The 14,465-nt window shown below is 37.4% G+C and overlaps 1 protein-coding gene across 4 annotated transcripts; it reads right to left on the minus strand.

The window, feature by feature from the left end:
- Positions 1-1,477: 1,477 nt before the first annotated feature.
- On the minus strand, positions 1,478-14,427 carry SGO2 (shugoshin 2). 4 transcript variants are annotated; one of them, XM_038143495.1, is made up of 11 exons: positions 14,114-14,427; positions 13,934-14,020; positions 11,492-11,625; positions 9,505-9,669; positions 8,762-8,937; positions 8,317-8,394; positions 7,497-7,579; positions 6,878-7,104; positions 4,458-6,416; positions 3,496-3,640; positions 1,478-1,886 (listed from the first exon to the last, which is right to left on the minus strand). In XM_038143495.1, the coding sequence occupies exons 4-11, from the start codon at positions 9,647-9,649 to the stop codon at positions 1,781-1,783; spliced, it is 2,919 nt and encodes a 972-aa protein (XP_037999423.1). In that variant the 5' UTR covers positions 9,650-9,669; positions 11,492-11,625; positions 13,934-14,020; positions 14,114-14,427; the 3' UTR covers positions 1,478-1,780. The 4 variants fall into 4 exon arrangements, with proteins under 4 accessions (XP_037999423.1, XP_037999424.1, XP_037999422.1 ...); XM_038143496.1 differs by lacking the exon at positions 13,934-14,020; XM_038143494.1 differs by lacking the exons at positions 11,492-11,625; positions 13,934-14,020; positions 14,114-14,427 and having other exon boundaries at positions 9,505-10,136.
- Between the last annotated feature and the right edge of the window lie 38 nt (positions 14,428-14,465).

Raw genomic sequence — 14,465 nt, forward strand, 5'->3', positions numbered from 1 at the left:
CTCTGAATGGTGACAGAACCATGGGGTATTTCAGCCACTCCTCCCAGTTTCTGATCAACTGCAGACTTGAGTAGGGTGCACTGGCTCATGCAGGTTGTTAGTGAGCGTGTTAATCACTGCTGGCTGCAGTGTGAAACCTAAGGAGCTCTAATGTTTTTCCTCCAGTTGGACCATTTGGCACTAATCACAACCTTCCAGCTTTTCAACTTACCTCACTGTGCCCTTAACAAATCCATACTTCGTCAGTTTGTCTGTGGAATGTTATCAGAGAAAATGTCAAAAGCCCTACTATAATTGAGACAAACATTTAGTGCTCTGCCCTCACCCACCAAGCTAGTTGGACAAGAGTATCAGGTTCATAAAGCCTGATTTCCTGATTGCAAATCAATGCCAGCTACTCCCAACCACCTTCTTATCTTAAACATGTGTTAAAAGACTATTTTTTCCATCAGCTTCCCAGCTTACAATGTAATCTACAATGAAGTGCAAAGAGTACATTTAAAAGAATGTTTTAAAGAATATATTATAATTTTTAAAGAATATATTGTATTTTAAGAATATACTTTTAAAGACTACATTATAAATTTAAGAATATCAGTTACACCTCTTAAAAAGAGACATACTGTATTAGACAAAAGGTCAAGCTAACCAAAAAACTGGTCTCTGAAAGTGTCAACAGGGAATGTCCTTGGAAAAGGTACAAACATTGGTCAAAGGCATAGTAAGGCTTCTCCAGAATCATCTTCCAGCCTTCAAAAATTTGCAATTCAGGAACATCCTGTGCCAGAAATGGTGTTCCTGGTAATTCCTCATAGATTTTTCTCCCATTAATGTGTCTGATCAATTTTTAAGCCTGTGTAAACTAGTAACATCTACTGCATATGCATGAAGGACCACCATCTATAACCGAAGTAAGTTAACTTCGATCTCTATCTCATAAAAAATGCCTCTCTGTTGCAAAATTAACCTGAACCTTAGCTATTGTAATGTGTAAAAGTTGTGCAGGTAGTGAGCCTCTGGTAGCATCTACAAATCAGACACTGCCAGAAAACTGTCAGCTACCAGCACATTATGGAATGCAGAGGGGAAGCAGTACAAAAACCTGAAATCTGAATGGTATGACATTATTTTATTACTTGTCACACTGTCTCTCTCAATTGGAAACTCGAGATGTTGCTTTCTCTAGATCCTATTTCCTACTGAATTCCTATTGCAATGCTTTTTTCTTCCTTGCTGCCTCTGGCACATACTGTGGGCACTTGACTTCCCTCCAGTATTTCTCAATGAGACTTCCTTATTCAAATCTCAGTGTGATTCTGTCCAAATCCAGAAGTTAACTATCAAAAAAACACTGTCTCCATCCATTTCAATAAATTCATAAAAATTTGGCATGTGTGTATCTGTTCCAACCAGCACTGAGAAATGGTTCCACTCAAAATAAACATGAAAAACTCACAGTACAATTCCCAAAGCTGGTTTATTTTTATTTCTCATTAAAACATATATTTTCTAACAATTCAAGAAGCGCTGCAAACCATTTGAACAGATTATAAATTAATGACCAGAAATGCAAAACAGGATTAAGCCTAACCTGTATATGCCTTCCTCAGTAAGTATTTTGTGCCCTTTTTATAGAGGTTCTTCTCCAGAAAATTTCACAGTGGAAGACATTTACTAATCAAAGAACAACAAACACTCTATACTGCTAAACATTTACATATATACATAAACAATTGTACCCATTTTAGAAGTATTGTCCATAAAGGCCGTTCTCTCTTCCTCAATAAAATTTTGATTTGCTTTTAAAATTTCCTTTATTTTTTACTTTGTAGATTGGGGAATTCAGGAATTGTGTATCTGTAAATTGATCCCCTCTCCTTAATTTGCTGTAAAGAAAAGAAGTAAAAGACATCAGGTATGAATATCATCAAGCACATATGCAACTACAGTAATGTGATCATAATAATTCAAATGGTAAATAGCATTAATGAAAGCTTGAGACAATAAAGAAATAAAATTTGCAGAAAAGAAGTATGTCTGAAAATGCAAGACACTACTGCTTTCCAAAATAGTGCTGGAAATATGTGACCTCTCTCATATTAGGATGTGATTATTTCTCTAAAACAAAATTTAAAACTTATGTAAACCAACCACTTAACAGCACCCATTCAGAACAGTGTAAATCTAACTAAAATATAAATAGGAGACAATAATCTAAAATCTTGATTGACACCAACTTTTTTTTTTCTGGTATTAGTTACCATTTCTCAGAAATACAGAACTTATCATTGTGGGGTAAAAGAGTGGCAATGTGTCAGTATATAATACTACAGAATTTTAACATATAAGTCAGATAGTAAAATGAAAGTGTGACTCTAATCCCTTTCCATTTTTTTATAAGTTATCTGGCATAAATATTTCTGAATTGTCAGTGGTAAAGTGAAGACTTCCTACATTAGTTTTGGCTCCTACTTTTGCTCAGGCTCACTGCTTCAGTTGTTAGCTTACTTACAGAAGTAAAAAATATTTTGAGGTTGTCTGAGATATGCTTTAATTCTTTTTCATTTATCTTCTCCTGACACAGTATTGCCAGAAAAAAAAGGCTTTTTATACCTTTGTCATAAAGTAAGTTGCTATAATCCTTTCACTCTCTTCCCTGTTCCAGGGAAACCTTTCTACTGTCTTTATCTCATGAATACACATCCTACTAACACACACTCAACACAGTGGAACTGTTCCTTAAATTAATATTATATTTTAAAAAATCCAAACCAAACAGAAAAACCTCAACAACCTTCTGGCAAAAATCCCACAGAATATTTTCTGAAGTGAACCTAAAGGTCTGTTTATATTTAGATCTATTTGTGTAAGGGCAAATATATTAGTTTTCTTAATGGAAGTTTGGGTTTCAAATCCCCTTTTAAATTTCAAATGTTATTTCACAATTTATGTCTTGTCTTTAATAACCTATAAAATCCTGTGCCACTAAATTTGCTAAGAATAATAAGAGGCAAACTAATTATAAAATAAGATATCAAATATAACCAACTATCAAATTTATATATCTTAAATGCTTTTTCATATTACATACAGCTAGTTAAATTAAAACTACTGAATTATATGATATTAGTACATAAATTTCCTTTCCATTTGACAAGATTACAATGACATTATTATGGTATAATTTACCTTTAAGTGTAAGATTCCTAATTATTAATCTCTAAAGGGGTTCATATCATGATAAACATTAAGATTCAGTATTATTTTCTATTAGTCCAAACTCTATTTTAGAATTTGAATACTATTGTCTTACTTTAGCACTTGGAAATTCTGCCACACTAACTGGAGAAGCCTTTGATCAACACTGAAGTATCTTTGCAAAAGAGATTTGTGACAGCTCAACTGTTTATTCAGGGGTTTAATAACTGATGTTTACTGGGGGGTAGTCACGTATGCAAAAGACAAGGACAAAAGCCCCAATTTATGTGTACCTACCTGTGAAGACTGGGTTCCTTGTAGCAAATAGTGCGTCTGCCTCGTCTCAGTGGTGCTGCTGAGTCTTCTAAAGTTGGGGGGGATTTAGGTACAGAAGTATGAAATTGTACACTAGTATTTGTCAGTTCTTGGAAAGCTTTTCTCCCTGTAAATACAGCAGTTATTATGCTTAATATTTAATATTTCCTGAATCATTATGTAAATTTCAATTAGTAATTATTTTTGATATGTGTTTCTTAATTCAGGCACATTGATTACTGCTCCTACACTAAAGATAGCACAAGTCCATTGTATTAACTCCATTACCTTGCATTATAGTAATTGCATTTATTATAGAATTTAAACCTATCTTCCAGACTACATTGAAGTTTTCTTATGTTCTTAATGTATCTTACTTTTAAAAAAAGACTGTCACATCAAAGTTGGCGCATGGGCAGGGCAGGTTATAGAAAAACCTACTCAACAGATTTCTTTTAGATATGGTAATTCTTGTCGAGTTGCAGTGTTTCTGAAGAAACAAAAATGAAATCTTGAAGTCCAGATATATTTGCCATTTAAGAAGGGAACAGTGTAGTCCTATCTTGTTTCTCTTGGATAAAAGCTCAAGCTATTTGATCTTTCAATCCCCAACTTTTTGAACGTAATGGAATTCCTCAGAAAAGGAATACATGCTTCAACTAAAATTGCTTCTCAAGAATGTATACTACTTATATCTGCCCTACTAAGTATCATCTTGGGATATATTGCAAAACAACAAGGATATTAGTCACCACAATTTAAAAAGATATTGTAACTGATACATGATATAGAAGATTTTGGTGATTTTCATTCTTACCCTTTTCCACTCCTGTTTTATCTGCTCTTAACAAGCAATGAGAGGACAGAATTAAGAGAAGATACATTACCACTATTTCAGGCACTACCTAATTCAAAATGCCTTGCTCTTTCTAGCCCACACTTACCATGACAAGGTGTATGAGTATTTTTGTTACTCTGTTTAGAAATATGATCCATATTTTGTTCTTTTTTTTCAGCATCCGGTGCTTCATTATGATCATTTTGCCTGTGGATTTCAGAGCTTTTCAGTATAGAGAAGTTGATGGAAGCATTCTGCTTATCAAGAGCTGGGAGCTCCATATCAGGAAGACCTTCCTGGGAAGAGCTATCTGCCTTAAATGGCATGTTCTTACAGCATTCAACTTCAACCACAGGCTTCAACTCACTCACAAAGGAATTCATTTCATGAGGGACTTCCCGGTCATCCAAAATATTCTGACCCCCCTGAGCAATATGCTTGAAATCACTTTTTTCTCGTCTGGTCTCAATAGTATCAGAACTAAACCTCTGTTTCTGCTTTGCATGCTTATCGGGAAAATGACTGATGTGGGAGGTTTTACTTGCCACTGCTGAGGAATCTACCTTCTTTAACCTGTTAGCATCATCATCAACCTGTTCTTTAGCTTGTGGTGTATTCAGAGCTAAACCATTCTGAGTAACTAAAGCTGCTTTCATTTGCTGAGTTACAGTTACTTTCTTTCCAGCCTCTGCAAGCAATGAATCCTTATTTTTTAATTGTACATTTTTACAAACTGAGAACCGTGTAAGATTTTCCTTTGGTATTACATATGCTTTCCGGCTGGCCTTTGCCAAAGTACGCTTCAATCTGCCTGGTGAAAAATGGCTGCTCATTTGGTCTACTTTCTGACCAACTTTATGAGGGCTGTCATTTTCAGCTTCTCTACCTTGTCTGCAACTACTTTTTTTGTTGTTTTTTTGCTGTGTAATATTCTTCTGGTCTTGTTTTCTCTTGCTGCTGTCACATTGGTTTATCTCTGTTTGAGATTTTTTTGAAATATATTCTCCATACTGGCCATTTTCCTTTCTACAGGATTTTTCTGTGTTTGCTTTGGAAAGGTTTTGAGAAGTTTTCCTCTTTATTGTTGGTTTGTTATCTTTCTCATTTGTATTCAGAAAGCCCTCCTGTGAAGCCAAAACGTCAGAAATGTTATCTTGGAATGGTAAATTTTCAGCACAATAAACTTCTGGTGGGATCTTATTAACAGATAAGCATGAGTCTGTGTTTGGTATTCTGCTTTCCACTTCTCCAAACATTTCTGAGAATGTTCCTGTATTTGTCTCTTGTTTTCTTGGATTCATTACATTTACCTGGTATGTCCTCCTGGAATCTTTAGCTTTACTTGTTCTATTCTGTTGCTCTACAGAATTTCCTGTAGGCAGCTGTTCCGTCTGACTTTGGAATAGCTGAGTTTGTGAATCAGTAGTTTCTGAAGTTCCACTATTGTCAGCCATAGAGAGCCTTTCTTCTGCATGCAAATTTGAATGGACTTCAGGCTTGCTTTTAATTTTTTCTTTATCCTTCTTAGAATATTTTACTTTTCTGAAATTTGGTAATATTTTGTCAGAATTGGCATTATTAGTTTTATTTTGGTGCAATTTATAATTGCCTTTTCCTGTAACTGTGAGTAGTTCACTTGCATCACTGGCAGTCAACTCCATATCAGCATCATAAACAGTTTCTTCAGGCTTCATCTTGTCAGTAAAAAGCAACTTCTTAAAATCTGTCTCACTTTCACTGTTAAATTTAAGAGGTGAAAGAATAAGGCAAGACAAGTCACTTGAACCTTCCTGCAAATTCCTATCATTGGTGTTGTTGCTACTGTTGATGACATGATGAGGCAGATTCAATGACCTACATTTTTCATCAAAATCCTTTATATTAGGTTGAGTTTTTGATTTACAAAATACTGCATTTTTCTTTCTTTCAGTCACATTTTCATAGGATGGCAATAAACGACCACAGTACTGTTCTGTAGGCTCCTCAGATTGTTCTAAGGGTTGTATATTTTTCCCATGAGTTAGGAAGGCACTATTGCAGCTTAATTCTGCACACAGTTGATTTTCTGCAAAGAGAAAAATTTCAGCAGCTTGGGGAAAAGAAGAATGGAGTGTAGTTATCTGCATAAAACTACTGAAGGCTGAACAAGAAGTATGGGAAATTATACTTTTTATTTTTAAACTGAATACACACATTCTATGGTTGGTCCTTAAAAATTTAGTAAACTGAAGCTAGTTTCACAATTTACCGAAGTTGGACTTTTGAAATTGGACATAAATAAAACTATTTTCCTATAACTACTTGAGCTATTATTTGCTTATCTTAGTTATGTAATTTTAATGGGTATTATTCTATGAATGATTGTCAGGTCACCTATACTTATCAATGAGCATTTATTTTTCACTAATTTATTAGAGTTTATGAATCTTACTATACCTTCTGTATTGCACATTGAGTAATGAATTATTAAATACTAATTCTCAGAGAGTGTGAAAAATAAATCACTTCCACAGAAATACATCATACCTTTCAAAAACCTATTATTGTCAACCATTGGTTCTGTTTCAATGAACTTTTGATTATTAGTACCAGGAGACAAGAGTGATGCAAACTTGACTTGATCTGAATGCACTTGCTCTGTCAAATTAGTGGTACACTTGTAAGAATTTGATGCTTCGCCCAGAGAAGGGCTACCTTGCTGCTTTGCATTAGCTGTTGCAATTAAAGGAAGCTTTGCTGGCAATTCTGCAGATCTGAAAAGAGAAAATTTTACTGTGAAGATTTTTATTAAATTTTCCATCATGACATTCAATTGTTCAAAATGTTCCCTTAATAATGTATAATAGCTGAAAACAAGAACTCAAGTATGATATCGGGTTCTGTCTTGGGGCAAATGTATTTTTGATGATAGAGAATCCTGCTTTGGGCTGGTGAGATCACATGATACGAGCAGTGAGTTACTCAAACACAAGTTTTGTCTACTGCTCTCTCTTTAAATTCTGAGTTGCAAACAAGTAATTTCTGAGTTAAACAGGAGATGGCTTCTCCTTACCTGAAAACTAGCTAGGACAATGTTGTACAAAGATCAGCTGTAAGAAAAAGCCACAGACACCAACCACCTTTGGCATTTCACACAATCACCTACCGAGCTGACCGACGCGCACTCCTGAACTTGGCACCAGTAGGGCTGCTTGGGCCAGCTGACAGCGGAAAGGAACTCTGGAGATCCTTTCAAAAGAAGAACAGCAGGGAAATACAAATAGTTAAATATTCTCTTATGTTTTAAGTATTGGAAATATCCACAGGGAAAAAAAACAAACTACAAAATGAATGGGAAGAATACATGCACTGATGGAAGACACATGACATTCAAATACATGCAACAATTTTAAAGCAAAATATTTTGTTACAAAATTCATCAAAATACATAATCTACTTTTATCCCAAAGGAATGCAGAGACTTTCTGAATGTAGCTGTAACTCATAAAAACTGCATTATACATATAGAAGCACCGAGCAACACTAAGCAAGTTAAGAACAGACAACACAGTGTTTTCCTTTTTTAAAAATTAATTGTATTTTTCCATGACACAAGGACTAACATGGACTATGTTTTCTGGTTAAGTTTCCAGCTGTAAGATATTTATTGCAGCACTAAGCAAGGAAGGCAGGTAGCTTGCTCACTACATACTGAAGTGCTAAGCTTTTTTTTTGTAACCACATGATTCTTCTTTCAGGCTAACTGATATTTAACTTTTAGGTACTTTGGAAATCAGATTAAATCCTAAATTTTCCGTACGCTAAAATTAAATCTATTGTAATATGCTGGTTTAATCCCAATTTAAGGAATTGGGGTAAATGTTTTACAACACAAACGGTGTTTCAACATTGCACTCAATTTGATGCTTTGAAAATCTTACCCTGGAATATGAGTTCAATATAGTAAAGTTGAAAACACATCTTACCTCAGAAGTACTGCTTATTTCAATTGCAGTTAAGAGGTTTTCATTCAAAAATGCATCTATTCCAATAAGAGTTCTATTCTGCATATAATAGAAAAAATATATTTTAAGTGGTAAGAAGATACAAGATATAAAAGGTGAATCTATGCTGTAATTTATTTTTTTTTACTTAATTGAGCACAAACTCATCTCAATACCTATAAATATAAAGGTGAACCTGAGATTAAAATAGCTATAGATATACCACTGATAGACAAAATAGTTCAAAAAAAGCTACAAAAGGAAAATTAAATGTAAATATTGCGCTGTCAGGTGATATAACTTCACAGATCTGAGAGATGCATTTAAAGACACCACTTTAAGAAGTAATATTAAGATTCAAAAAAAGATAAAAGTTTAAAAAAAAGTTTAGCTGCTCTAAGTTTAAATAATGTTATTTGCAGCATACCAAACAGGTCAGTTTTTGACGAAGCGAGATATTATGAAGCTGCAGTTTTTCTACTTCCTTCTGAAGAAAAATCTTCTCATTCTTTAGCTTGCGAGAATTTTCTTTTTCAACACTCAAAGCCACAGCTAATGCTTTGTTATTTTGTTGTAAAGACACTTTAAACATAGATGAGTTATCTAAAGGAGACAAAATAATATTATTTTCAACAGCTTCAATTCCAGGCCCTCTCTGTGGGAACTATCACTATATGACAACATTTTTATCTGTAGGCTCTGGTGCTACAGCAGAATAGCCTAACACTTTCCAATATAAAACAGTTTATGTAGCTGTCATTCTGATGACTACCCTGTCTGTTTCAAGTTTATTTCATGCATAGATTCTGCTCTAGTCTGGAGTTTTAAAAATAAGGTTATTTTAATAAGAAAACATTTAAAAATTGATAGTTTCACAAGCGTAAAAAGGTTTACAAATACTAAAAAAATTATAAACTTTACAAATTAAAACATTCAAACATTCTCATAATAAATGTGAGTTTTGACAACATAAAGAAAAAAGCTTTATATTAAAAATAGATATTCCCATGGTCTTTACAAAAACCTACCTATACTTATCTGTTGTTACTGAATGGTTGTAACAGGCAGAATTTCAGCTAATCATGCTGAATACAATTAATATTCCTTTTGAAGCCATGCATACATTCTAAGTACAATATACAGCTTCAGTTTTATTTTAACAGGACTTACTTATTAATTTAGTTTTGATTTTAGAAGCTAAAGAAGCATTCCACTTTGCAGCTTGTAACGCTCCATCCCTCTTCTTCATCCATCCTTTAGCGGCATTTGAGGTGAACACAGCAGATGATGATTTAGCAGTTGCGCCTTTATCCATCCTCAAAATGAATCCGTACACTGTCAAGAGGAACATCCAAAGAAATAAATTATCTTTTTGACACTTTTCAAAAATGAGTTGATTATGTCTTGTGAAGATTGCTGGGTCTGAATTTGAAAGAATTGCTTCAGTCTTCACCTTTGTTAATTAAAACAGATCAATGAATTAATCAACCCAATGAGACATTAACACAGAGAGACACAATATTTAACTAGTAAACCATGACATCTGAAGAGATCATAGATTTTTTTTAGCTTGTCTATTCCCTCACGTCAACTATCCGAGTTTACACATAAAAGGGGAAAACCCCCATATTCTACCACTTCACAATACGACCAGACCAGCTCGTGCTTTGTCAGACAGATTTAAAACTGACGCATTTAAATGAACAAACGGTAATTTGCAAAGTGAACCCAAAAGAGACGGAGAGAGAGCGGCAGAGACCGGCCGGCCAGCGGAGGAGCGGGAGGGCGGGGTCGCGCCCCGGCCAGGCCCCGGCCCGGCTCCGCCCGCCCCCGGAGCCCTCACGGCCCTCAGCGCCCTCAGGGCCAACGGCCGCGCGCGCGCCGGGGCCTCCGCGAGGCGGCGCCGTTGGGCCGGGGCGGCGCGTGCGGCGCGGCGGAGCGGGGAGCGGCGCGGTGCAGAGCGGGCCGCGGTGGAACAGCTCACCCCGGCTCCTGCGTTCCGTCAAGTTTCGGAAGTGGGGTATGCAGAGGTCATTAACCGCTAATCCGCGGTTCCGGCTCTACAGTGACATCTCTGAGTGGTTTAAAAAGGAGCAGCTGGGTGTTGGGTGTTTGTAACTTCCCAGCTACGTATATTTGAAAACCATTTTCAATGCCAAGCATGAATAACATACAATTAAATTAAAAAAAAAAAAAATAGACATTAAGGATATGACCGCTTAGCATCAATCTCAGTGCACTGTGAGGAAGGGAGTAGAAAACTCCAGATACTCCACTTAGCTGTCAGAGATTTTTAGGAAAAGTTTGAGGTGTTTGGCTTTCAGTTCAAAGACTTCCTTTAGGTTTAAGGGAGAAAACCATGTAATTCCTTCTTAGTGGCCAGTTAAATTTCTTTCTGGCTGATTTTGAGCTATTAGTAGTACATGGAGTAACAATGTATAGAGAGACGTCAGGGCAGTTAGGAAGACAACCGTGATAAATTGACAGGCTAATAGATTATGTGCTGCCTGCATACTTAACAGGCTTGGAAGGGCAGGAAGTCTCTGACAACAGAATTTGAGCAAGCCCAGTTTTAATGTGGTTCAGGTAATATCAGGACTGTGAATGGCATGAAGTACTTTAGTCTAATTAAGTGCTTTCCCCCAAAATCTCTTAAGTCCAAAAGCCCTTTAACACTCTCTTCACATACTGGCTATGTGTGCCCAGTTCTACCATTAGCTCAGGTGGACATTAATTGCTAAATTTGATCCAGGAATTTTTTGGTAATTTTAGAGTAATCTTACCTTGCTGTGTGCCAACATTACCATATTCTATAACATAAGTCAAAGGAATCACACATGAAATATAAGTAGCATTATGTGAAAATGGATCTTCATGAACTTACTATTTTCATAATCTGCTCTAGAGAGCATTTGGAGAGTCCCTCACTTCTACCTTTTTTAGTGAATGATGTACGACAGAGTTTCTCAGTGTGGCCCTGAAGGTGCAAGACCCTTAAAATACAGCTTTGATCCAGCACACCTCATATACCTTTGGTACGTTTTCCCTTACAAGGAAACTTGGAAGTGACTGCAGCCACTATAAAACTCTGGTCAAATAAAAGAGCAAATAACATTACGTAACTTTAAAAACAGAAAACCAATCCAATAAAACTTACCTCCTCCTCCTTTCCACAAGGCAGTGTTTTTCTCCAGATGCAACAATGAGTTTTCATTTCCTCCAATTCCACAGCAGTCTCAAGTCTTGAAGAGGCAATCACCAATTTGCTTTCATTTGGTGTTTATGTCACTACTGTGGGCAATAAATTTAAAATAAAATGTAAAGCATTGCATTTCCACCCATGGTCATACTTTCCTTTACACTTCACTGAGGAACTCCCACGCTGGAACACTTCACACGTACAAATCTCCGGTTAATTGCCAGCTACTCAAAGCACGGAAGAACTAAAAGCACTGCCAAGTTTCACAGCTTATATATCTTAAATGTATATTAAGAGCAGAATTATGAGTTTCAGTCACTTGGGATCCTATGACTGGTCTTTAAACTGAATAGAAATGAAAGGTAGTGAGGGAAAGACACACAGACTCTTGTGAGAGCTCTAGTCATGTGGGAACTGAACTTGTACCTTACTAGGTACATACATATTCATGTCTGAGAGGAATCTTGGTTCAGGAATTAATCCTGTAGTGCCCAATACAGTGTGAGCTATGGCTAAAGCACTTCTGGTGGGTAGATTATGTAGAACAGCTTCTCTCTTTCTGGTTTTTCTTATGCCCAGCAAGACCTGAGCTCTTGATACAGCTTTTCCTGAAATTATAGCATTAAGAACCTACCTTCCTCTAATCACACCACTTCTTGCACAAGCTTAATGAAAAATCCATTTCTTAATGCCTCTTCTTCTCCATCAAATTTGACTGAAATTAAGTAGTAAGTAATCATTCAGAGTTACATAATTTCAAAAATAATTTATTATCCCTGCACTAGGACTAGATGATGATTTATATGATTTATTAGGCTCTTTCCTCTAATGTTCTTCATTGACTGAAGGGAAGTCTGAATTAAAAGTTTACAGTCCTAAATATTAACTGAAAACACAGTAGTCCATGAATATTTAGGTAATCTCAAAAATAAAAATGTAGTAACAGACCAGAATAAAGCAAGTGACACAGCTGGAAATGTAGCTGCTGTGTGTTACATATCATTTAGTCTGACCCTTTGCAAGCGAGCCCATAGCTGAAGTTTTAAATACCTTAAATTGGTGACAAAACACCCCAAAAGGAAATTAGGAGTAAAAAATTAGGATGATACAAGATGAAAATCAGTAAGAATTGCAAATATAACTGAGTAAACTCTTTAGATACAATGTAGGCACATTTCTTACGTGTGCAGTGTAGAGTTAAGTAAGTGGATTTTTACTGCACTTCAGGTAGCAATAAAAATACACTGTTAATATCTGGGATTTATTTATCTCATTATATAGTAAATATGATATATAAAATATTATATATTTTATACAATACATTGTATATTATATATTCTAAACATATAACCAGCTCATATCTTCCAGAAAGTCTGCACAAATCAAGACTTCGGCGCTGTTTTTGCACTCCTAGTTACCTGGCAGTTGTATCCAAAAGGATAGTTTCTTACTGTATGACTGGGGAAAAAACCAAAATTTGTAAGCAAATAAAGGAGAATTAAATGGGAACTAGACATAATGTTGCAATTTCTTTTTTTAAGAAAATGCAGCTGCATTTTAGAAATATTGTTCATGTATATAAACTTTGTGTAATGAAGCTGAGACAGAAGTGTAACAAGAACCTATTTTCACCTTTCTATTGTTTTTGCATGCATTTTGATGACTTCACAACTGTATGTCAGACAAGGAACTTAACAGGACACTTTCTGAATGTCTTTTTAAAATGACTGTATGAGGGTGAGGCATCTTGCCTGCATTACTGAATCACAGAATCATCAAGGTTGGAAGAGACCACCAAGATCATCTGCCATCAACCCAGCACCACCATGTCAGGAGTCAGCTCAAGCTGCTGTCGAGAGCTGCCCTGCTGAGAAGGACTTGGGAGGAGCTGGTGGCTGGACACGACCCAGCAATGGGCACTCCCAGCCCAGAAAGCCAAACGTGTCCTGGGCTGCATCCAAAGCCCCGTGGGCAGCAGGGCAAGGCAGGGGATTCTGCCCCTCTGCTCCGCTCTGAGATCCCACCTGGAACCCTGCATCCAGCTCTGGGGCCAGCACAGGAGGGACAGGGACCTGGTGGAGTGACTCCAGAGGAGGCCACCAAGAGACTGGAGAAATGGAGCACCTCTCTTTTGAGGAAAGGCGAGAGAATTGCATTTGTTCAGTCGGGAAAAGAGAGGGCTTTGGGGTGACCTAACTGCAGCCTTCCAGAACCTGAAAGGAACTTACAAGAAAGATGAGCAACAGTATTTATATGAGCATGTAGTGCCAGGACTAGAGGAAACACGTTCAAATTGAAAGAGAACAGGTTTATATTAGCTATTAGGAAAAAAAAAATTCTTTTCAGTGAAGGTGGTGAGGCACTGGAACAGGCTGCCCAGGGAACCTGTGGATACCTCACCCGTGCTCAGGCAGGGGGTCGTTGGAAGTATATTATCTTCAAGGTCCCCTTCCAAGCCAAACTATTCTGAGATTCTTACTATGGAGACTATAGAAACAGAAATAGAATCAAACGCACTCTTAGTAAACCCGTACTAACAATAAAAAAAAAAAAAAAAATTAAGCACGGTATGTGCCTTACAGAGCAGCCGACTGCAGGCGGGTCAGCCACACTTGGGAGGGCGCCTGAGGGAGCCCCTGCCGGCGGTGCCGAGAGCAGCGGCAGCCGAGCCCCGGGGGCCCTTGCACCCGGCTGGCCCGCGGCAGGGACTCCGGGGACGGGAGGGCAAGCCGGGGCACACCAGCTGCCCTCTGCCGTCCCCGCTGGGCTGTCCCCGCTCGGCGCTCCCCGCTGCCATTTTGCGGAGCCGGGCGCTGAAGCGACCCCCGCCGCTCCGGGGCGAGGGCGCGCTGCACTTTCCGCTCCTGGGCGGAGCAGCACCCGGGGGATGGGAGGGGCGAGCGAGTGGCCCGGGAAGTTAAAGCAGCCCTAA

This window comes from Motacilla alba, chromosome 7, assembly GCF_015832195.1.
Source record: "Motacilla alba alba isolate MOTALB_02 chromosome 7, Motacilla_alba_V1.0_pri, whole genome shotgun sequence".
Lineage (NCBI taxonomy): Eukaryota > Metazoa > Chordata > Aves > Passeriformes > Motacillidae > Motacilla > Motacilla alba.